This window comes from Podarcis cretensis, assembly GCF_951804945.1.
Source record: "Podarcis cretensis genome assembly, chromosome: 3".
NCBI classification, from domain to species: Eukaryota; Metazoa; Chordata; class Lepidosauria; order Squamata; family Lacertidae; genus Podarcis; species Podarcis cretensis.
Window position 1 is genome coordinate 15,193,293 of NC_137172.1, and position 23,389 is coordinate 15,216,681.

At 44.2% G+C, this 23,389-nt stretch overlaps 1 protein-coding gene and 1 long non-coding RNA gene across 34 annotated transcripts in view; one reads left to right on the plus strand and one right to left on the minus strand.

Moving 5' to 3' along the window:
• The window catches only part of NRXN1 (neurexin 1), a 1,023,765-nt gene that overhangs the window by 853,360 nt on the left and 147,016 nt on the right, over positions 1-23,389 (plus strand). For all 33 annotated transcript variants that reach the window (XM_079968418.1, XM_079968429.1, XM_079968424.1 and 30 more), the window contains one exon: positions 18,592-18,763. In XM_079968418.1, the coding sequence (XP_079824544.1) occupies positions 18,592-18,763 (172 nt within the window). The remainder of the gene's footprint in view (positions 1-18,591; positions 18,764-23,389) is intronic.
• The window catches only part of LOC307211992, a 964,702-nt gene that overhangs the window by 524,554 nt on the left and 416,759 nt on the right, over positions 1-23,389 (minus strand). The gene's annotated exons all lie outside the window — the stretch shown is intronic.

Genomic DNA, 23,389 nt, shown 5'->3' on the forward strand with positions numbered 1-23,389 from the left:
CCTTGCTCTCATCAGCCCCGCTCAGCATGGCCAAGGGCCAGGGATGATGGCAGTTGTAGGGCAACAACATCTGGAGGGCCACAGGTTCTGCACATTCTGCACCCATGTTCTGCTGTAAGGGCACATAAGATGACCACCTGCTACATCAGGGCAAAGGACCTAAAAATAGACCTTTCTTTTCAAGGGCTCACGCTTTGGTCTACCAGTTCCTTTGTGGCAATGCTAGCTTGTTTTGTTGTTTGTTTCACTTATTTCTTTGACGCCAAATACTTCAAATGCATAACAATACTTGGTGCTTGATAACACAACCCAATGACATTAAAGCAGTGCTTTTTTCTGAAGAAAATGTTTAGGGATACAGTGGTACCTCTAGTTATGAACTTAATTCATTCCGGAGGTCCGTTCTTAACCTGAAACTGTTCTTAACTTAGAGGCGTGCTTTCACTAATGGGGCATCTTGCTGCCGCTGCGCCTCCAGCACACAATTTCCATTCTCATCCTGGGGCAAAGTTCTCAACTCGAGGTTAGTGGAGTTTGTAACCTGAAGTGTTTGTAACCTGAGGCGTTTGTAACTCGAGGTAACCACTCGAGTAACCACTGCACTCTCATTTTCTGCCCCTCAATGAGGCCAAACTTAGATTCACAAAATGTTTAGGGGTACGTGTAACCCCTGTGTCCCCCCAGAAAAAAGCACTGCATTAAAGTGTTATGGATGTAGCAGGAAATGCATAGGAAGGATACTGACAAGGTTTAACATATGTAGAGGATCAAGGGTCTGGAAACTGAGCCTTATGAGGAACAGTTGAGAGAGTGGGGTATGTTTAACATAGAGAAGAGGAGACTGAGAAGAGATGTGGTAGCCGTCTTCCAATATCCAAATGACTGTCAGATGAAAGATGGAACAAGCTTGTTTTTTCCAGAGAGCAGGATCCAAACCAATGACTTCAAGATACAAGAATGGAGATTCCAACTAAACATTATAATAATAACTCTGGGCGGCTTCCAACAGAACACTAAAATACAATAACCTATTAAACATTAAAAGCTTCCCTAAACATGGCTGCCTTCAGATGTCTTCTAAAAGTCTGGTAGTTGTTGTTGTCTTTGACATCTGGTGGGAGGGTGTTCCACGGGGGGGGGGGGGCGCCACTACCGAGAAGGCCCTCTGCCTGGTTCCCTGTAACTTGGCTTCTCGCATTGAGGGAACTGCCAGAAGGCCATCGGAGCTGGACCTCAGTGTCCAGGCAGAACGATGGGGGTGGAGATGTTCCTTCAGGTATACTGGACCAAGGCCAGAAGAAAGAAAAACTTTGATGGTAAGAACTGTTCAACAGTGGAATGGACTCCCTTGGAAAGTGGTGGGCTCTCCTTCCTTGGAGGTTTTTAAGCAGAGGTTGGGTGGCTGTTTGTTGTGGATGCTTTAGTTGTGATTCCCAAAATTCAAGGGGTTGGGTTGCACTAGGGGGGTTGGGGTCCCTTCCAGTTCTACAATTCTATGATCCTATGAGAAGAAAGTGGCAGCGGCTGCTTTTTCTCCCCCCCTCCTTGCTTCTGGGTGGGCCTTGCAGACCAGACAACTATTGTTGTTTGATCACTTGAGGCACTTCATGTGTTTATTTCGAGTTGTATATTTCTTTTTCCCCCCCACCCGCCCCATTGACATCCTCTGCTGTATTGTGTGATCAAAGGGAGCCTGAATCTGCTATTGTTATGGTGATGAGATTGTTCCACATATCTCAGCTTACTGCACAGTGAAATTGTCAAACAGCTTGTTTTGGTTCTGTGAAATGCTAAGGGAGGGCGGGTTGTGAAAGCAAACAAAATCCCTAAGTCTCCCTTGGAACAACCCTATTTGAGATTGTTAGAAACAAAGCTGGCGGCTGAAGAAGGGATGGAATATTTTTGGAAAGTTTTGGGGGAAATGTGCCCTGGAGTCAAACGCCAAGGCATCAGGGTGACTAAATTCGTAATGGTTTAGCTAGCCGGTGAAAAGGAGAACCCTCTCCAGATTCTAAAACCTGAAACCAGATTATGTAAGTCCCCCAAGGCAAGCAGCAGAAACAAGAGAGCTTCAGGGAGTCACTGGGCTGGTCCCTCCCCTGCTATCTGGGACCTAGACTCTGGAGTACAGTGGTACCTTGGGTTACAGATGCTTCAGGTTACAGACTCCACTAACCCAGAAATAGTACCTCGGGTTAAAGCGGGATATCAAATCTAAACTCTTCTTCTTCTTCTTCTTCAGGATGAGTACAGAAATCGCTCTACGGCGGTGCGGCAACAGCGAGAGGCCCCATTAGCTAAAGTGGTATCTCAGGTTAAGAACAGTTTCAGGTTAAGAACGGACTTCCAGAACGAATTAAGTTCTTAACCCAAGATACCACTGTATTAGGAACAGGGACCCTGGAAACTCTCTGACTATAAGCAGCCTAGTGAGTTATACCTGGAGGGTTCAGCTGTGAAGCCGAGGCTGAAACTTAGAAAGCAGATTTAAACTACCCACAAAACACCAGCTCTTTAGCAGGGAGAAGAGACGCAAGCGCTATGTGCATTAGAAGACAGCCAGAATATTCCTGGAAAGAATGGGAAGAGGAGAAAGCAGTGAAGGGAAGCCCACCCATTACTTTGTCTGCCAGTAAAGTTGAGCCATTACCCTGAGGTAGCAATAATTATTGACTAAAGGGGTAGTCTCGCTCTTCCTGCATGGAGATATTATTGTGAACTGGCCTTACGAAACAAGGGATAGTAGATGAAAAGCATGAGCCTGAAGAGCCTGAGTGGTGTTGGGGCTAAAGACTGAAGAATAGGGCTCAGAATTAGATCAGGGATGGGAAGTCTGTCGCCGTCATGTTGCTGTTGTTCTTTTGGCCTTGATGTCTAGTGCTGATGGGAGTTGGAGTCTAAGAATGTCTGCAGAGCCACAGGTTCCCATCCCTGGATTAGCTACCTCCCTATATTATAAAAGCCGTTGCAGTTGTCTTTAATAAATGAAAACTTCCTTGTTATCATGACCTAGGCCCTTGGTTTGCTGAAAGCAAAGTGCAATCCAAGCTAGGTAAGGGATTTGGGCAAAGGAGGTGTACTTGATGCTCATTTGAACCTGAGATGATTCTGCTGAAGTTGTCTTGCATTGCCTTGGCCATATTAATTTCCGGACTTCTGCCCCTGATTATTTTCCTTCTGGAATCTTAGAATAAATAAAATTGGCTGTCTCACAAAAGATGCTGAGCAGGACTACAATGGCACAGAACTGGACTAAAATGAACCCCAAGGATCTGGCTGAAGCATCTGGGATTAGATTTCACTCAGGCAGCCTAATTGAGGGAGAGATGCCCATCTTTCAGGCTTCTAAAATCTAAAACCTCGAATCGAGTGGAATAAGGATCTCTGTAAGTATCTGCAGAAGCAGGAGATGATAATTAGGGTATTAAGACCAAGCCACAAACCTGTTAAATTCAAGGGCTTACATTTAAGTCCATTTAATCCCATTTACAAAGTTTAAGTCTAGGCTCCTCAGTAGGGAGGTTATCGCTTCTGACTGCGAATGTGATATATCAAAAGGATTCCTTTAGCTCAGGCCTGTAAAAACGTTTGACCCGTGAATCTGAATGCAGCCCACCAACTGGGCCTCGTTGTAAAGCCAGGTGCTCAACAACACCAGCCACCCCCATTTTTGCCACAAAAATCAGATTTATCTCATTTTGCCCTTTGATTAGCCACCAAGTTTGGCCCTGCCATGCAGCCAGGTTATGACACTGTGGGAAGGGAGGATTAATGAAAGCAGGAACTGTCTACTTTAGATTGTTTGTTCCTGCATCAAGGGGAAATATATAAAGGGGGACTTCCTGTAGAGGAAGTAGAGGGGAAGAGAAACCAGTGTGGGCCTGGAGGTGGAGGAGCAAGCAGGGCTTCCAGTCTACTATATTAAAATAAAGCTGCTCCTGTTGAGTGTGCTTTGAGTTTGTCTCTAAGAGAGGCAGTCCTGCTTGGGAACAGCAGGGGAATGGTATAATGTGCACTTTTAAAGTGTTGGTAGAAACACAGAAAGCTGCCATATTGGTTCCTCTACCTCTGTATCGTCTACACCAGGCACAGGCAAACTCAGCCCTCCAGGTGTTTTGAGACTACAATTCCCACCATCCCTGACCACTGGTCCTGTTAGCTAGGGATCATGGGAGTTGTAGTCCCAAAACATTTGGAGGGCCGAGTTTGCCTGTGCCTGGTCTACACTGATTGGCAGCGGTTCTCTAGAGAGCAATCCCAGCCCTACATGGAGTTGCCAGGAATTGAATCTTGGTCTGCCTCCACCTGAAATCCAGTTCTGGGCACCAGCATTTCAGAAATATATTGACAAGCTGGAACATGTCCAGAGGAAGGGAGACCAAGAAGAGGAAAGATGGAAGGAGTGGGGTATGTTTATAAGAGGAGTCTCCTTCTAATATTTCAAGGGCTGTCACATGGAGGATGGAGCAAGTTTCAACCAGTAGCTCTAAACTACTTTACAGCTCTAAACTACTTTACAGTGGTACCTCGGGTTCCGGAGCCCTGTTCGCATCCCAAATGGAACACAAGACGTGACGGCGCGTCTGCGCGTGCGTGGGTCGCATTTTGGCGCTTCTGCGCATGCGTGTGACGTCATTTTGATGGCCTGCGCATGTGCGCACGGTGAAACCTGGAAGTAACATGCTCCGTTATTCATCCTGAGGTATGACTGTATTTTACAGTCTATATACAGAGAATCCATCAGCATGTCTGTGCTCTTTGAGCACCAGTACAGAACAGCAACACTTGCAGAAGCGAAACTAAACTTCCAACATCCAGCAGTACTGAGACTTCCTGTCTCACGCTCTCTCAGACACTCACATGATAAAAACAAAACATAGTACTACTACTGGAGCAGCACGGATAGATAAAAATCCTAACAAGGTTCACGTTACCAGAAAGGAGATTCTGACTATACATTAAGATAAAAAAAACCTTCTGATGGTAATCACAGTGGAATGGACTTCCACGGAAGATGGTGGACTCTCCACCATGGGAGGTTTTTAAGCAGAGGTCGGATGGTCACTTGTCATGGATATTTTACTTGAGATTCATGCAATTCAGGGAATTGGACTAGATGACCCCCGGGATCCCAACTCTACAGTTCTATGAATCTGGAACCTTCTACATGCAAAGGAGACACTGAGTTTGGGCCCTTAATCCCATCAACTAGATGTGGTGGATGTTTACGCACCTTTTCAGGGTCAACTTGGATCAGTTCTGTTGGCTACAGAAGTTACAAGAAGCATAGTACAGTGGTACCTCGGGTTACATATGCTTCAGGTTACATATGCTTCAGGTTACAGACTCCACTAACCCAGAAATAGTACCTCAGGTTAAGAACTTTGCTTCAGGTTAAGAACGGACCTCCGGAATGAATTAAGTACTTAACCCGAGGTACCACTGTATTGGCAGTAAATGTATTATATTATATTATTATTTTCCTGCACCATCCAAGAGAGGAACTGCTGTTATTTATTTGATGCATATATACTGCACCCTGCAACAGGTTCCCAGCGTGACTTACACATACTCCTTTTAATGTATCATCCAAATTTATACTCTGTCTTTCTATAATGTATTCAAGGCAGCTTTCAATGGGAATAAGAGCAATGCCTAGCTGGAAGGTAGAAAATTTCCCACTGTTGACTATTATTATTTTATATTGCAATATTGATTTAACACGAGGTGGCTAATGTAAAGTTGTATAACCTGAGGGTTACCCTAAGCGCTCAACTTTTTAACGTTCTACCTTTGGTTGCTATAAATACAATAAATAAATAATAATGAGATGTTCACAAAGAGAAGGGAGGATCCCTTGTATTGATCTGCAATGCAGAAACCAGAAGACAAGTACTGATGTGTGATGATATCCAGGTGTTTCTGGATCTGTTCTTTAAACAGGTTTGCCACAGCGTTTCTGTGCTTTTGTCAGGACGAATGTTTATGTACCAGAATGGAGGGGAGCAAAACCACCTGCTAATTACATTTTCAGGGTCTTCAGGTTCAGAAGAATGCAATGCGTCGCGTGAAAACTGAACATTTAAAATGACCAAATTAATGTGGTTAGTTTTTATTAAGTTCTTTAAGTTGAGAGCTTTGCCAGTCTGCATCCATATTGGATTTTATTTTAAAGATTTTTTTTTTAAAAAATGCTCTTTGTTGCCTCTGCCTGCTCTTTGTTGCCTGCCCCTCCTCATTAAGGGTACCCTGTTAAAGGGATCTGAGGTGTGTGGATCCTGTCCAAAGCCTGGACATGGGCTAGGGCCATTCCACAACCCCATCGGGGACCCTGGGGGGTGCTCTTAATTGATGTATATCAATGGGCTCTCCCTATCGGTGGTTGACGCTTTTCGTGTGTGTGTGTGTTTTCATGGGAAGGGAGGTTGTTGACCCTTAAGAGACTTCCTGTGGGCATGCAGGACTCAAGATATAGTCTGGTTTCACCCAATGCCTAAGCCAAACCGCTCGCTTCTGTAAGCAATAAAGTTGTGGTCTTATTTATCCCATTAACTCAAAATACAGTGGTACCTCGGGTTACAGACGCTTCAGGTCACAGCTGCTTCAGGTTAAAGACTCTGCTAACCCAGAAATAGTACCTCGGGTTAAGAACTTTGCTTCAGGATGAGAACAGAAATCGCACAACAGCGGCATGGCGGCAGCAGGAGGCCCCATTAGCTAAAGTGGTGCTTCAGGTTAAGAACAGTTTCAGGTTAAGAACAGACCTCCAGAATGAATTAAGTTCTTAACCCAAGGTACCACTGTATTTGTGTCCATGTGTTTATTATCTAGGGCAATGGTGGGGCCGCAGGCCTCGCCATGCAAGTGGGTTACTAGCACTTACTGGGAGGAAGAGGGGGAGAGAGGAAAAAACAGGAAGGTAGGAGCAGGGCACCCCTTTTGTTTCATTGATTTATTTTATTGCATTTATATGCCACCTTCATCTTCCAAGGATCTCAAGGTGCTGTACATGGGTCTCCTGCTCCCCGTTTCAGCCTCACAACAACCCTGTGAGGTAGGTTAGGCTAAGGGATTGTGACTGGCCCAAGATCACCCAGTGAGTTTCTTGGTTGAGTGGGGACTCAAACCAGTCCAACACTCTAGCCATTAGGCCGCATTGTTTCGTTGCCTGTTGTTTCCTCCTCTGGACTCCTTTGGGAAGGAAGGGTGAGGGGATGATGGAAGCAAATATGGAAATCCCTCTAAATTGCCACGGTGGCTTCTATCTAAGCAGTTTGCAAGTATAAAAGCAGCATTAAAATCAGCAAACGTTAAAACAAACATCCACAATTAAGACATGAACTAAAACAAAACCCGTTAAAACCAAGATTCTCATGAGTAAGCCATCCTTTGTGAGTAGACCCTGATGGCCTACAAGATTGCCTCTGAATGCTTTGGTTTAAAAGCCTTCAGTTCTCGGCATGGAGGTCTAGACTGACAGCTTTCCACTACCACCCTGGTATGTAGCTGTGTTTGTCTAGCTCAGGGGTCAGCAACTTTTCTCAGCCGTGAGCTGGTCCACCGTCCCTCAGACCATGTGGTGGGCTGGACTATATTGCGGGGGGGGGGGGACCTGAACGAATTCCTATGCCCCACAAATAACTCAGAGATGCATTTTAAATAAAAGGACACATTCTACTCATGTAAAAACACGCTGATTCCCAGACCGTATGCAGGCCAGCTTGAGAAGGCGATTGGGCCACATCCGGCCCCCGGGCCTTAGGTTGCCTGCCCCTGGTCTAGCTGGTCTCGGGGTCCATTTGTGTTTAGATCCTGGACTGTTTCTGGATCTTGCTTCTCGTGTTGCCCCCATGTTTAGACTTTGGGTTGGTGGAACTGTCTCAACCTGAAGCCCTGAAGACTCCTATCAGGCTGCCTATTTCGTCTCAGATTTCATGACTTGCTGACTATGAGGTTAATATTTAGGTAACAGACACATGCAGCGCTCTCTCTCTCTCTCTCTTTCTCTCAATGCTTTCATGAGATAAGATTCTGCGGAAAATCTTCAGAGGTTGTTGATGGAAGTCTAAAACATTGTATAAGATAATAAGTTATGTTAAATGACTGTTGGAAATGCTATGTTAAAAAATTTATATACATATATATATATATAATTCTGCACCTGAACCTTCCAAACAGTTCCTTCACGAAATGAGAGCGGAAGGGGTGTTACAGTGAGGGTTGTTACAGCTCGCAGTTGCCAGCTATGGTAATTCAGAACCATAAAAGATAACTGGAGGGAAATTTCATCCATTTCATCTATTTTCCAGGGGCAGAGATCCCATTACAGGAAATGTAATCACACACGGCAATGTTTGTAAAATATATACCGGCTTTAATACTTTTAACAATGGAGACAGTATTTATCTTGTCTCCAGTATTTATGTCTCCACGTCCAAAGCCTTCTAAATATGCCTGCGTGGTTTTAATGCTCCTCCTTTCATTGTGCTTTTACTGTGTGGCATATCCTGAATTAAAGAGACCACTCTTCACTTAAACTGCACCAGAATCCATGTTAATTTCCGACTGCTGTGTAACTGCTTGAGCAGTTGCTTCCCAGAGGAAGGCTGCTGAACTAGCTGGTCTTTGGTCAGGTCTAGGAGGACTCCTCTTCTGTCCATCATAAGAAGATTGCATCTGTATGAGGTGCACAGCTGTATGTTGTATCCAGAGGTGTAAATTCAGGGTTGGTGTCAGGGATTGCCATTTGGGGCACTTACTAAATACCATGCACTGGCAGGTGCCACTTTGCCAACCTCTGGAATGCCCACATTCTGCTCCTCCTCCTCCTTGCTATTACTGCTTGTTCACCTGACCCCTCCAAGCCTGGATAGCTCAGCTGCGTAGAGCGTGGTGCCAATAACACTAAGGTTGCAGGTTCAATCTCTGTGTGGGACAGCCACATATTCAAATTGGACCAGATGTTCATCGGGGTCCCTTTCAACTCTACAAATCTATGACAGGACAGCAGCTAGCAGCAAAGAGAAAATTGATATGTCAAAAATCTCTCTTTAAAAGCCCTGCATTTAAATAGGTATTTTTGAGTACAGTGGTACTGTACCTTGGTTCTCAAACTTAATCCGTTCCGGAAGTCTGTTCCAAAACCAAAGCGTTCCAAAACCAAGGTGCCCTTTCCCATAGTAAGTAATGCAAAACGGATTAATCCGTTCCAGACTTTTAAAAACAACCCCTAAAACAGCAATTTAACATGAATTTTACTGTCTAAGAATTGATCCATTAAATGAAAGCAATAAACAATGTACTGAGGTCACACAATCAATCGATCAGTAGTTGAACTGGGTTCCACACAGTCAGAAAAACAAATTAACTGAAAAGCCTTAAAAAAGTGCAAAATAAATAGCAAAAACAAAAGCACCAAATAAGATCTCCAAATATCACCTTAGAACACTACCATCAGAAACGGAAGGCTTGAATTACAATGGGGAGGGGGCGCAAATTAGCAGTGTAACACGAAACACAGGGGGACTCAAAATGGAGCACATTTGGCTTCCGAAAAAAAAGTTTGAAAACTGGAACACCTACTTTCGGTTTTGCAGTGTCCGGTTTCCAAGTTGTTCGTGTGAACTAAGCTGTTTGAAAACTGAGGTACCACTGTATTTTAATCTCAAAATACACATTTCTAAATGGATTTTACCACTAGGGGCTGAAGCCTCGCTCACAAACCCCACCCACCTCCCTCACCAATGCCACCCAACCCCTCCCCATACTCCTTGCCAAAGCAACCCCACCCCCTCCCAATAACTTGCCCAAATCACCACCCCTCCCCTTAGTCCTTGCCAAACCTCTGCTCACAGGCCTGCCTTTGTCTCCAGTTCCTTCCTCCTCACCCTCAGAACCCTGTTTTGCACCACACTGCACTTTGCAGCCCCACCTGCCAGCCGTTACGCAAACTGCAGTGCGATAACATCATTAGGAAACTATGCATCAGGAGCAATAAAGCATACCTTTCTGTGACTGTAATCCTAAGGCCCCTTGAAGGGCATCACCGGGGTCGTAGGATATGTTGGATCCCTGTCTCCGAGGTCAGGGAGAGAGAGAGAGCTCCAACCACAGCAAGGGAGATCCAATATCTGATTCCTCTCTGCACCACTGCAGAAACTTCAATGTTATTAGAAAGGGGAGCATTGGAAATGGCTTCCCTGTCCCCTTGGCCTATACCCAGACCTGAGAAAAGAACAGAGGGGTGCATCTGCCCTGAATCTGCCCTGCTATCAAGTGCCTGGCAGGGCATTGGAAAACCTGGTTTAAAGGTGTTCAGATAGTGCACTGAATGTATTTTTTTCTCAAAAAAAATAAAAAATTGCACATTTTAAAACACATTTCAGTGCTGTTTTTGAGTTGAGAGCTGCATTGTAAAAATAAAAAATAAAAATATCAGACAAACTTGAAAATCAAGGGAAAACTAGATTACTTTTTTGGTGCATCAGTTTGGGAGGTGTGCATGACATAAAATGGATTCCACCAGCATCTCTAGTTCCAGCAAGTAGCAAGAACAAGGTGGGTCCATTCAGGAAGGCCTTCTGAAGCCTAGAGACAGCACAGCTAAAATTACTTAGTCTTCGTTTGCATCTGTTGTATCTCCAGGAACCACATTTCCAGAATGCAAACAAGCAGGGTTGAAAGATCTTTAACTTGATTCTCCACGCACACCCCATTGGGAGTTTCATTATTATTGCTTTCTGTGAAAGTGGACAAAGGTTGTAAGCATTATGAGGTTGGTTGATATGAGCTCTTCCTTGAGAAAAAGCACTTTCCTGGCAAATTTGCACATGCTCATTCATGTCTGACTGACGGTGCAATTTTTATTGTTTCGGAGAATGTTTTCATTTTTTTGTTTAAAAAGATAGTGCCGCAGGGAATGGGTTTGTTCTGATGAAGTTGCTTATACCATCTTGTGGTTGCGGTTGTTTTTAATTTTTTTAAAAGGTGGACCAAAGGGTATTTAGGCGCAAAACCGAACACTCGGATTACAAAGCCACTTCTGACATAAGGAGGAGGTGGTGTTGCGGGCTCAGGCCCCAACACATGCGCAGGGTCTGGCTTCAACCCCCGCGTGAACGGGGGAATCCTCAGGGCCACATCATCCCCCGAGCCACCCAATCAGCTGTGTGTGGCTTTCCCTCTTTGGGTCCGCTCAGCTGGTAAGGTTTTCCCACCCACCCACCCTTTAAGGTTCCCCTTTCGACCTTGCTATGGACCTCGGTTGGTCGCTGTCGAGGGGCCTGGTAGGAATTTTTCCCACTTGGCAAATTGGCACCGGCCATTTGGTTTTTCGCCTACCTCGTAGCAAATCGTCACAACTCACTTGGTCTTGGCGGTTAGGCATTGGTAGGCGTATTGTTATGCAGATTTCTTGGGGGCAGGAGCGCCATCACCTCCCCCAAATATTGAAGGGTAGTCCAGTAAAGGATTCCGGGGGGCGTGGCCTCATCCGAAGCCTATGGAGGCCAGGGCCTAAAGAGCGCCCCTGAGCGGTGACCCCGGGGGAGTCCCTAGTGGATGTGCATCAGCAGGGCTCCCCCTTCCCGGTCTTCAAGCAAGCAGGCTGAAGCCACGTAGTCTGATAGGACCAATCCCTAAGCCAATACCACTCTGTAACCAATAAAGTTGTGGCCTAATTTCGCCCATTAACCTCAAATATCTGTGTCACGTGTCTTTATTTCCACTGGTGGGAGGCGGGAACTCACCACACAACTTGATTTGCAATACAAATGTCATAGTCTTAGAGCTTGTCACAGTTCTTAGGTACTGGAAGCCATAATAATGATATTAGCAGAAGCAGCTCACTGAGCGAGTGGGTCCACTATGCTATCTTCCCAGCAGGACCGCTCCCCTTCCCCGGTGGGGCAGAGTTGCGGGAGAGCTTTCAGAATCTCCCTGTGACCCAGCAGTGGACAGAGGGATGCCACACACATCATCAGAACTCCCAGTCCCGTCATACCCCCTGGCTGACCAATCAGGTTAGTCAGGTGGTGTGGCCGCTGCCGTTTAAATTGTGTCGCAGCTGGGGGACAGCCTCCTTTTCACCTCCTCATCAGATCACCCACCCCACCCTCTTTTTATGCATTGTTTGACTTTGGCCTTGTTTGGACTAAGGCCAGTTGCCTTACGGTTGGGGCCAGGTAGGATTTTTTCTACTTGGCAAATTGGCACCAGCCATTTGGTTTTTGCCTACCATGTAGCAAATTGTCACAACTTTGTAAGGTTAGGCATTGGGTAAGCCGTCTGGTTCATGGGAAGCGAGCTTGTTGCCTCTGCCTGCCCCTCATTAAGGGCATCCTATTAAAGGGATCCAGGATGTGTGGATCCTGTCCAAAGCCTGGGAATGGGCTAGGGCCATTCCACAACCCCATCGGGGACCCTGGGGGTGCTCTTAATTGATGTATATCATAGGGCTCCCCCTATCGTGGTTGACCATTAAGAGACTTCCTGCGGGCATGCAGGACTCAAGATATAGTCTGGTTTCACCCAATGCCTTAGCCAAACCGCTCACATCTGTAACCAGTAAAGTTGTGGCCTTATTTATCCCATTAATTCAAAATATTTGTGTCCATGTGTTTATTATCTAAGGGGAATGGTGGGGTCCCGGGCCTCGCAACGCAAGTGGGTTACTGGCACTTACTGGGAGGAAGAGGGGGAGAGAGGAAAAAGCAGGAAGGTAGGAGCAGGGCACCCCTTTTCTAATGTGTGTGTGTGTGTGTGAAAGCACCATAAAATATTAGAATAATATTTGACAGGGGGAAAATGGCCTGGGGAAGCCTCCCCAAAATAATTTCAGGAGGTTTCTTTTAAAAAGAATTAATCTTAGTCTCAGCTATTAAAAAAAAGAACATTGCAGGGAAATGGATGCTCTTTCCCACCAGATTACTCGCATCCTACCTAGGTCATAATGATGACATAAAGCTTGTGCATGACTTAAATTGCTCTTCAGGCCAATTTTCTGACCCCCCAAATGGAGCTTAAGTAACAAATGAGTCTTCAGTTCAGGGATAAATTTAATGAAAAGATTAGATATGAGTAACTATAGTCTCTCAGAGGTTAGAGGAAAGAGCATGAGGGTTCTTATTTTTTCTTTTTCTTTTTCTTTTTTGCTTTCAGGCTTGTTTCAACTTTATTTTTTTTTAAAAAAAATTGATTCATTAATGGAACAGGGGTTGGGGGGAACAGGAGAGGGTAAGAAAGGACAGAACCCATAGGATGAAGAGCCAAACTTGAAAGAATGTAGAAGGCACTGGGTGGATCTGTAGTGGGCTGTTGGTAGCCCTGCCTTTGAGGGCAACACTGTGTATTTACTCTTTTAGGTAATAACTGAAGTTGCTTGCAATCCACCTCCTATTGGAATCAGGGTCAAAACCTATGGGTTTTTTAAAGAAGTTGGGTTACATTGACTGAGAGCTGTTCAGCTGTGGTACAGTCTCTCTCGGGAGGTTGTGGACTCTCCAATTCCTTGGATGTATAAATAATATATTATTATTATTATTATTATTATTATTATTATTATTATTATTTGTCTGATTTTTGAGATTTTGCAAAACTGGGGTTCAGCTCTAACCTTCCTCCGAATAATTCTGGAATATGTATGCCCTGTTCTGTAAACAGCAGCTGATAGTGACACCTCAATCTAACTTGGTTTTGTTTTTTTTTTATGCTTCACGGGAAAATGCCTTCTACGTTGTACTTAATTTGGCAGAGAAATCAGATAACTTTGGGGAGAAAAGTAACAGTTAACGGCACTTTAAGCACCATATTTTATGACTGTACTTTATTATTCTTTTGAGGCTTGTCAGGGTTAAGAAGCAGAAACGGCCTTTTTAGTACATGTTTTATCAATCTGTTTTACCCTGCTCCACCCACCGTTAGGATTAGAATTAATTAGTCTTTCCTTTTTAATACACCATGAAAATTTATCGAGAGGAGGAAATTTCCTAGCATGTATTCATTTATTATTTAACGGGGTTATATCCCACTTTTAAAGCCACAAAGTGGCTAACAAAATACGCATCAAGGTGTAACCAATTTGGTAGAAATTAAAGCCATCTAAAACGTTTGCTTCATAAAGGTACTCAAAAGCCAGCAGAAGCACAAATCGCCCAGCATAAAATGATTGTGCAAAAATGGGACAATTCAAGAGGCAGGAGGCTATCAACCCAATGAGATGGTGCCCAGGGTATCCTCTTGTTCATGAAAGGGTCTTCCATGAGTGGATGGGCACCTTTTTGGGGATCTAATCCAATTACTAAAAGTCAAATGGAAAAATGACAAACCCAAAGTGCTAGATTTCTGGAGCCCACTGCTTTTTGCACAGTTTCAGAATGTTATGTTGCATTCTGTTCTTCTAATTTGTACTAGTTTCAATGACTTTTTCTCCTGGCCCAGAACTCGCCATTTTGATACCCTCCAACATTTCTCTGATGAAAATAGGGACATCATTTGTAAAGTTCTGTGCTTTTAGACCAGCTGAGGTGTAAAGGAAGCAGCCTTATATTGAGCCAGACCATTGGTTAATCTAGTTCAGTGTGGTCCACGTTGACTGGAGGTAGCTCTCCAGGGTGCTGAAGATGCCAGCAGTAGTGGATAGTGGGTCAGCTCAGGTGAGGTGGCATTGCTCACCTGTCTTCCAAAATCCCAAGACTTGCTGCAGGTTGATGAATAGGAGAGGTGTGGGAAGTTCAGCACTGTGTGAATGCAGCAGTCCACAGTCTGATGCTCCTGTTGCTTTGTCTGGACCATGCCGAGCTCACCAGTCTCAGGAACCAGTAGAGATGCTCCCCACTTGGAAGGCAGGTGAAGAAGGGCACCCCACTGGCAACTCCTGGATATCAGGGATTGAACCTGCGACTTTTTGCATGCAAAGCAGATGCTCTGTTATTGAGCTTGCATGCTTCCTGTCTCTTCAAGACAGTTCTTGACTGGAGAAATGTGTGTGTGTTCTTCCAAAACACAGCAAGAAAGCCTACTGATTAGCCACTAGTTCTGAGCTCAGAATGAACATGTCTACTCATGCAGGCAGGATACAGAAAGAATGGGTGCCTTCGTGCAAGGAGAGCCAATGTGGTTTCCTCCAGTTGTTGTAGGATTACAATTTGTAAAATCTCCTTGTGTACTTATTATTAGAAAGAAGATATGAATCTTCTCTCCATGTTTGCAGACAGTTGTCTAGATCAAGGGACCCCTCTACAGTCCATATTCACTCACCATATGAGTCATTATGAAGTTCTCCAAAGAACTGAGGAATTACATGTAAAACAGAGAAACATTGCTTATTTTTCAATCAAAATTATTTTCATGCACCCTTGGATTGATTTTCAGTTTTTCTGTTCTGTTGGCCTTCTTCTTCTTCTTCTTCTTCTTCTTCTTCTTCTTCTTCTTCTTCTTCTTCTTCTTCTTCCTTTTCCTCTTCCTCTTCCTCTTCCTCTTCCTCTTCCTCTTCTTCTTCTTTCCGCATAAGAGCTGCTCTGACATGCGTCTGGTTAAAATCATTTGCATGCACCTGCTCAATTTTATTTAAAAGATGTTTTGCTTCTTTTCCCACTATTTGTAAAATTGTACATAGGACTCAAATGAAGGCAAGTAGGGAAAGCATTGCTGTGTGTGTGAATACTGTGATTATCGACCATCATAAAAACTCAGCTAGGTTTTTGTTTTGGTGGGGGTTTTTTTATGTCAAAGCATTTGATTTCAGAAGGGAAAACTTTGAGTAAAGTACATGTGTTTTAGAGTCACGTGCCTTTAGAAAAGTTCTTGCATGTTTAATAATTTTGTGAAAGGGGTGATTGCTACATCACAAGAGCAATTTAGCATTTTGTACATTTTCTGTTGAATATGAATAGCAGAGTAAGTGGGTGATTAAAACATGTGAATTGCACAATTTGTCAGTTAACTTTTAAGAAATGTCGGGGGAAATGCACGTTCTCAAGCAGTTTGGTTTTGGAATTCAATATGAACAAGAAGTAACTCGAATAGGGCGATCCTATGCCTGTCTACTCAGAAGTAAGCCTTGGTGTGTTCAATAAGTTAAAAAACAAAACAAAGTTGTACAGTGGCATACATCAATAGCCAGCAAAAGTCATGGTGAACTGAAATATTTTCAGCATGTGTCAGAAAAATGTATTCGCCTTATTTCTGGGGGAAGACTGTTCCAGAGAGACTGTTCCACATTGTGGGCTGTGCAGAAGCAGATCTATGTAGCTATGTGGGTATTAGAGCTATGTGATCTTACATTAGAGATGAAAAAAGATTTTGCAGTGTGAGAGAGAAAAGATCAAGAGGTTGTAGAATAAGGAATTATTATTTTTTGCTAAAATGAAGAATTTTTCTATTTGTTCCTGAACCCGAGGACATTTCAATGGCAGCCACAACACATTTCTAGAATTAGGATGCAGCAGTATCATTTATTTAGTCAGGCTCCAGCAGTAACCTCTTCCTTTTCTTCCTTTCTTTCTTCCCTAACACACGCTCTGCGACGTTGCTTCTTTCTCATTTTAGTTTTATAAGAGTCATTATTCAGAAATGAAGCATTTCGCCTGTCTTCTGTGGAAACAGAAATCAATAATTGCTTTAGTCAGTATTTTTAAATGAACATGGCAAGATACTTCATTAAGCTATAAATGCCACGCAACGGATGCTTTTTCAATAATAATTAAAATGGATAATAGCATTTGGAGTGGATACTTGTCTCGGAGAAGGGGCAATGTTGTTTGTAGATAAATCAGCTATTTCCAGTGATACCACTACAGTTCTGTGTTGTTGTTGCTTTAATTAGAGAAGAAAGAATTTTGTCCTTTCGTGGATGACTCTTAGTTCCTCTGCTTGCTAAAAATCTATTGGTCATATTGCAAGTAACCTATCTCATGAGTGTTATATCAAGTGACTTTCTCACCCTGGTGCCTGCCAGATGTTTCTCACTACAATTCCCATCAACCCCAGCCAGTGGAGTCCAGGGTCAAGGATGATGGAGGTTGTAGTCCAAAGCATATGGAAGGAACCATGATGAGGAAGGCTGCTACAGAGTGAGAGAGCGTCATCCCTTCTTTCTATGCTTTCTGGCACACCCAGGCCATCTCCAATATTCTTGCTAGGGCGTAACTATTGAATCATAGAATCATAGAGTTGGAAGAGGCCACAAGGGCCATCGAGTCCAACCCCCTGCCAAGCAGGAAACACCATCAGAGCACTCCTGACATATGGTTGTCAAGCCTCTGCTTAAAGACCTCCAAAGAAGGAGACTCCACCACACTCCTTAGCAGCAAATTCCACTGTCAAACAGCTCTTACTGTCAGGAAGTTCTTCCTAATGTTTAGGTGGAATCTTCTTTCTTGTAGTTTGGAGCCATTGCTCCATGTCCGCTTCTCTGGAGCAGCAGAAAACAACCTTTCTCCCTCCTCTATGTGACATCCTTTTATATATTTGAACATGGCTATCATATCACCCCTTAACCTCCTCTTCTCCAGGCTAAACATGCCCAGCTCCCTTAGCCGTTCCTCATAAGGCATCGTTTCCAGGCCTTTGACCATTTTGGTTGCCCTCCTCTGGACACGTTCCAGTTTGTCAGTGTCCTTCTTGAACTGTGGTGCCCAGAACTGGACACAGTACTCCAGGTGAGAATAGGACTTGATTTCATGGTCAGCCCCTGGATTTTTTTCTGGAATATTGCTCATGTGCAATAATCCCACTTGCACCAGATTTTTCATAAGGAAGCCCTGTTTGAATGCTACTGAACACCCAAAAACACTGAAGGCTGGGCAAGAGAATCAGGCAAGAGGGGAAGCAGGGCAATACACATGTTTCATCCTACCATGTTTATGGGTTGATGCAGGGACAGGCACTATTTGATCTGGTCCTGTGTGACTTTGCTTCCAAACCACTAAGATCTGGCTTTCAGTATCCTTAGCAGAGCAATTTAAGTTTCCCAGTGAATGTCAACTAGCTTCAAGTTTTGGAGCGAGTGACTATTCAGAGTTCTGACCTTCTGAGCCCCAATACCCCAAGAAGCACCTTAGACTATGTTTTGCTTTTCGATGTCTTCCTGTTTTATAAAACTGCACAGTCTCCTTACAAAGTCATTTATCCTAGGCATAAGAACCAGGAAACTCACCTCTGTCTCTGTTTGCCCTGTGTTGTCAAGGGGGTGAATCAGTGGTTGAAATGAATGAAAAGAAGTGAATAACCTTCAGGCCAGGTCAAGAGATGTTGACTTGTGCACAGGGTCTCTGTTCATGTAAACAACCGTATGGTGGTTATCCTTGGTTCATAGTTTCTAAGACAATAATGTTGATTGAGCTGGGGTAGGTAGCAAAGGGTTATGACTGGAAACATAGAATTCCTTGTTTGTATAGAAACAAGTTTTCTCCATTCCCAATCACAAATTGTTCAGTCCTGGTCCAGAGGATTCTTACCGCCACATGTCCTGAAGAAGTTAAAAGATATCTTCAGGATATTTTATCTGCATAATACTGTATCTAAAAGTGTTTTAGTTTTTTAAATGGGCTTCTGATTAACCATGTTGTTTCTGTCATTTGCTTTTCTTTACAGCACCAAGGAAAAATTGGAGTTAAATTTAATGTTGGAACAGATGATATCGCAATTGAAGAGGTCAACGCAATCATTAATGATGGGAAATATCACGTAGTACGTTTCACAAGAAGTGGTGGTAATGCCACATTACAGGTGGACAACTGGCCAGTTATAGAACGCTACCCAGCAGGTAAGGATGTAAATTCTGACAGTTGGATTTCTGGCAGGGAGGGGGAAGGACAAAAGGTTATGTGGTGGATTTGCTTGTGTAGGTACATGGGATCTTGGCTTCTTCCAGATGTGTTCTTTTTCTGCCATGAAATAAATAATTAATGTTTTGTAGACTGTGATAATGACAATTCCTAGGTGAAGCAAACAAAGTAAATGTGCAGACTGTCTTTGAACTACATTTGACACATGAGTGAAACTGAAGTCATGTAGATGTCAACGCTTTGAGACACCAAAGTGGTTTTTTAAAAAAATAAAAAAAACCCAAAACCTTTAATTATTACTATACTCGTATATTCAGATGGTGGGGGAAGGCTTTGGCAAAAGCATCACAATACGTCAAATTAAATAAATAATCCGCAAGTGGGTGTTCAGAACAAATTTATTAAGGAAAGCATTGCCTGTGCTTATTTTATAACCAACCTTCCATAGCTTGCGGAGATTGGGCAATAACAACTTGTATTAAAGGGAGCACAGAAACCAAGAAGCGGTGCCTTGAAAGAAGAATGGAATTGATTTTAAGAGCATTCGTTTAAACACAATAGCTGTGGCCCACTAACCATTTATCCTGCAGCAGTCTCATCAAAGCCAGCCCAACCTACCAACGATTGTTCGCAAAGATATAGAACTTTAATTCTCACTAGGTGAACGGTCGAGAGACCATTGATTATACCCGGTATGGAAAATTGCCTTAGGTATGCAAATAGTCTTGGGAGGTTGTGTAAGACCACTAAAGCTAGGCGTCATATATTTTAAAGATGGTTTTCATATCCTGTGGTTGGCTTTCAGAGTTCTGCAGCAGGAGCAGTCTGCCCGGTGGGGCAGAACCGCTGGCAATAGCCTTCTGGCAGTGGTGGCTCTGCTGCTTCCTGGGGCAGGAGCGGTGAGGTGATCGTGAGGTCAGGGCTGTGTGAGTGGAGTCAATCCAGCACTCCTGCAAGTTCCTTTGCACAGCCCCAATCCTGCTGTCACCTCAACCCTCTCCCTCCATCAGTGATATGTCTGCTGGGATGCTGTTGCTGCAGCTCCGCCCAACTGGGGGTGCACTATTCTAAAGACACTAATCCAGAGGCCACTGGAACCATTTGTCTCCCTTGAACAATCAGGATCTATAATGAAGTTGACATTCCAACAATCACAAAGTGGAATGGATTGGATTCTCTGATCCCTGGCAAGAAAGGTAGAGGTTAAGCCAGAGGTCTCTCAAGTAGATAGGCATTGTGGTTTGTTGACATGTCACTCCATTGCTGTATAATTCCTCTAGCCCAGTTATTGCTGTTATTATTTAACCAATCACAATTTTCCGTACTCCAAAATGCTTTGCAACTGTCATCATGTCTGTCAACCCTTGAGAGGGAGCTTATTGTTGTTCCCATTTTACAGATCGAGAACTGAGTGCTTCTGTTGACTTGACCAGGCCAACCTGTAAGCACGTTGCTAAGCAGCAGTTTAAAGCTGAGTTTTGCAATCCTCTGGACCTTTAGTTACTTAAAAGGGTTACAGGCCACCTTTCAGGGTTATGCCCTCACAAAGTGACAGCTGTACACGTGAATATCATCGACATACCAAGTAATATAAATTATCAGGAAGCAGCATCTTGGTTTTGTAAGTCCAGCCGAATTCAAAAGCAGCTGAGAATCACATAATCAAACTCACATTAAGGAAAGCACTTGAAGAACCAAGTGTAATCCATTTGGAAGAGTTTCCTTGGGCAGCTTGGCAATAACTAGGACCTGGGTAACTCTAGTCAGGGTTAACCACTATGGTTAAATCCACAGCAGCTGTACCAAGATAATGACAGGTTCAGGAGCAGCTTCAAGCTACACACATAGTTCTTCAAGGGGAGTGCAGTTCATCCAGGCCAGGCATCATAACTCCATCCACAGTTGCCAACTTCCCAACCCACAATACCGTCATCGGGTCTGAATCAAGTTCTTCCTTGTTCACCCTCACCGCCTTGTCTGGATTAAGATTCAGCTGTTCCACCTTCATCCACCCCAATGCTATCTCCAGACACCGGTTCAAAGGTTCCACAGCCTCCCTGGGATTAGATGGTGGAAAATGATTTCTTCCAGCACTTTCATATAGATATTATAAAGCACAGAAGACAAAATGGAGCCCTGTAGCATTCACACACCAAAGACCATGGAGATGAACAAGACTCGTTCAGCACTGCCTTCTGGAATCAACCATCCAGAAAGGACTGGAGTCACTGAAACATCAAGACCTACTAAGACCAGCCCTCTCTGGTCATTCCAGAAGGATACCAAGCTCAACAAGAACAAAAGCCACTGAGAAGTCCAGCAAGACCAATACGGTTGAACTTCCATTGCCCATTCCTTTGTGTATCCACGTAAACGAGACTGTTTCTGTCCAAAAACAAGGGTGGCATGGACTGGAAAGATCCTAAATAATTGGTTTCCTTCAAAATTACCTAGAGTTGAGAGGCGACCTTCCTCTCTAATATTTTCCCTAACAGGGAAGATTAGAGACTGTGTGGTTGTTATATGTTCAGTAGGATCTAGACTTGTTTTCATTAGCAAGGGTCTGCCCACTGCTTTCTTCAGAGACCACCCACTCCCTCAAGGACATCCACTTGCTTCTGACATCCAGGTAACCCTTGCAACCTTTAATGCTGGTGATGGGCATGGATCTAGACAGCAGGCCTCAAAGTTGCAAGCTCTGCTTTGATTGCTCCACAGTTTGTAGCCTGGATCTCAGGTGTCTGTGAGAGGCCTTTAAGAGGTTGTGTCCAATGCAGGGTGGAACTAAAGTTCCTTCTCCCACACAGTAGGTATTTGTGCTGCCGTGCAACAATGTAGGGTTGTTGTGCTATGCACTGTTGGAGCCCAGTTGGTGCTGGAAGTTTCCAGATTGTATACTAACCGCATTTCATATGTGAACATGATGAGCTCTGCACTGTGCATTAAGTTCAGCTGAGGAGAAGGCATGGAGTGCATTTATGGTGTCTTTATTAACTTTCTGCACACGGTCTGAGATTTTCTGTGGGTTTTTTCTGTACAGGTAGGTGAGGGGAACAGGGGCGTGTAGTCATCTGAAGGTACTGAAAGAGAGCATTTGGGGCTAAAACACTCTGTGATGAAGCATCCTTAGACTGACAGATACTGTTCCCAGAAGACACATTGGAATTTGGGTTGTGTGTATACAGTATGCGTGCAGTTATTGACCACGGGAACGGTGTGCGGCCCCCTGGATTTGCCACAGTACCTGTGCTGGTGGCAATTGCAGTGATGGCTCAATTCTTGCTCATATCTTTTTAAGAGGAATGCCTGGAAACTTTCCATAGACTGCTAAACAAATGTTAACAGCCTTTGTGTTGATTTTTAACAATCCCCAATGCAGCTACAACTGGGCTTAATTAAAGCCACAGTTTCAGCCATAACTCAGAATCCCCCTGTGCGTGTTATTGCTTGGCTCAGCCCAATCGTTCTTGGTATTTAATTTTCTTTGAGCTTTTATCGGTACCATCATGTTGCCTTTGTTCATGGCAGAACAACAGGAGCCAGTTCTTCGTTTTCTCCCACCCACCCCTGTCTTGATTTAACACCATCTTCATACCTTCTTGGGTGTTTTTTTTTTGGGGGGGGGGAGTGTTTGTTTTAGATAATTGAATGTTCTTGAAGAGCATTGAGTGTGAGTGCCTGGAGGTGGTTGGAGGATGGATGGTGGCTAACAGATTGAGGTTGAATCCTGACAAGACAGAAGTACTGTTTTGGGGGGACAGGGGGAGTGTGGGGGACTCCCTGGTCCTGAATGGGGTAACTGTGCTCCTGAAGGACCAGGTGTGCAGCCTGGGAGTCATTTTGGACTCACAGCTCTCCATGGAGGCGCAGGTTAATTCTGTGTCCAGGGCGGCTGTCTACCAGCTCCATCTGGTACCCAGGTTGAAACCCTATCTGCCTGTGGACTGTCTTGCCAGAGTGGTGCATGCTCTAGTTTTCTCCCGCTTGGACTGCTGCAATGCGCTCTACGTGGGGTTACCTTTGAAGGTGACCGGGAAACTGCAATTAATCCAGAGTGCGGCAGCTAGACTGGTGACTGGGAGTGGCCGCCGGGACCACATAACACCTGTCCTGAGAGATCTGCATTGGCTCCCAGCGTTTCTGAGCACAATTCAAAGTGTTGGTGCTGACCTTTAAAGCCCTAAACGGCCTCGGTCCTGTATACCTGAAGGAGCGTCTCCACCCCCATTGCTCAGCCCAGACACTGAGATCCAGCACCGAGGGCCTTCTGGCGCTTCCCTCATTGCGAGAAGTGAGGTTACAGGGAACCAGACAGAGGGCCTTCTCGGTAATGGCGCCCTCCCTGTGGAATCCCCTCCCTTCAGATGTGAAGGAAATAAGCAGCTATCCTATCTTTAAAAGACATCTGAAGGCAGCCCTGTTTAGGGAAGTTTTTAATATTTAATGCTGTTTTGTTTTTTACTCTTTATTGGAAGCTGCCCAGAGTGGCTGGGGAAACTCAGCCAGATGGGCGGGGTATAAAAACGGGGTATAAAAAATAAATTATTATATTATATATTATTTCTAACCCTCTCTTTCTCAAATTCCATATTCCCTGTCTCACT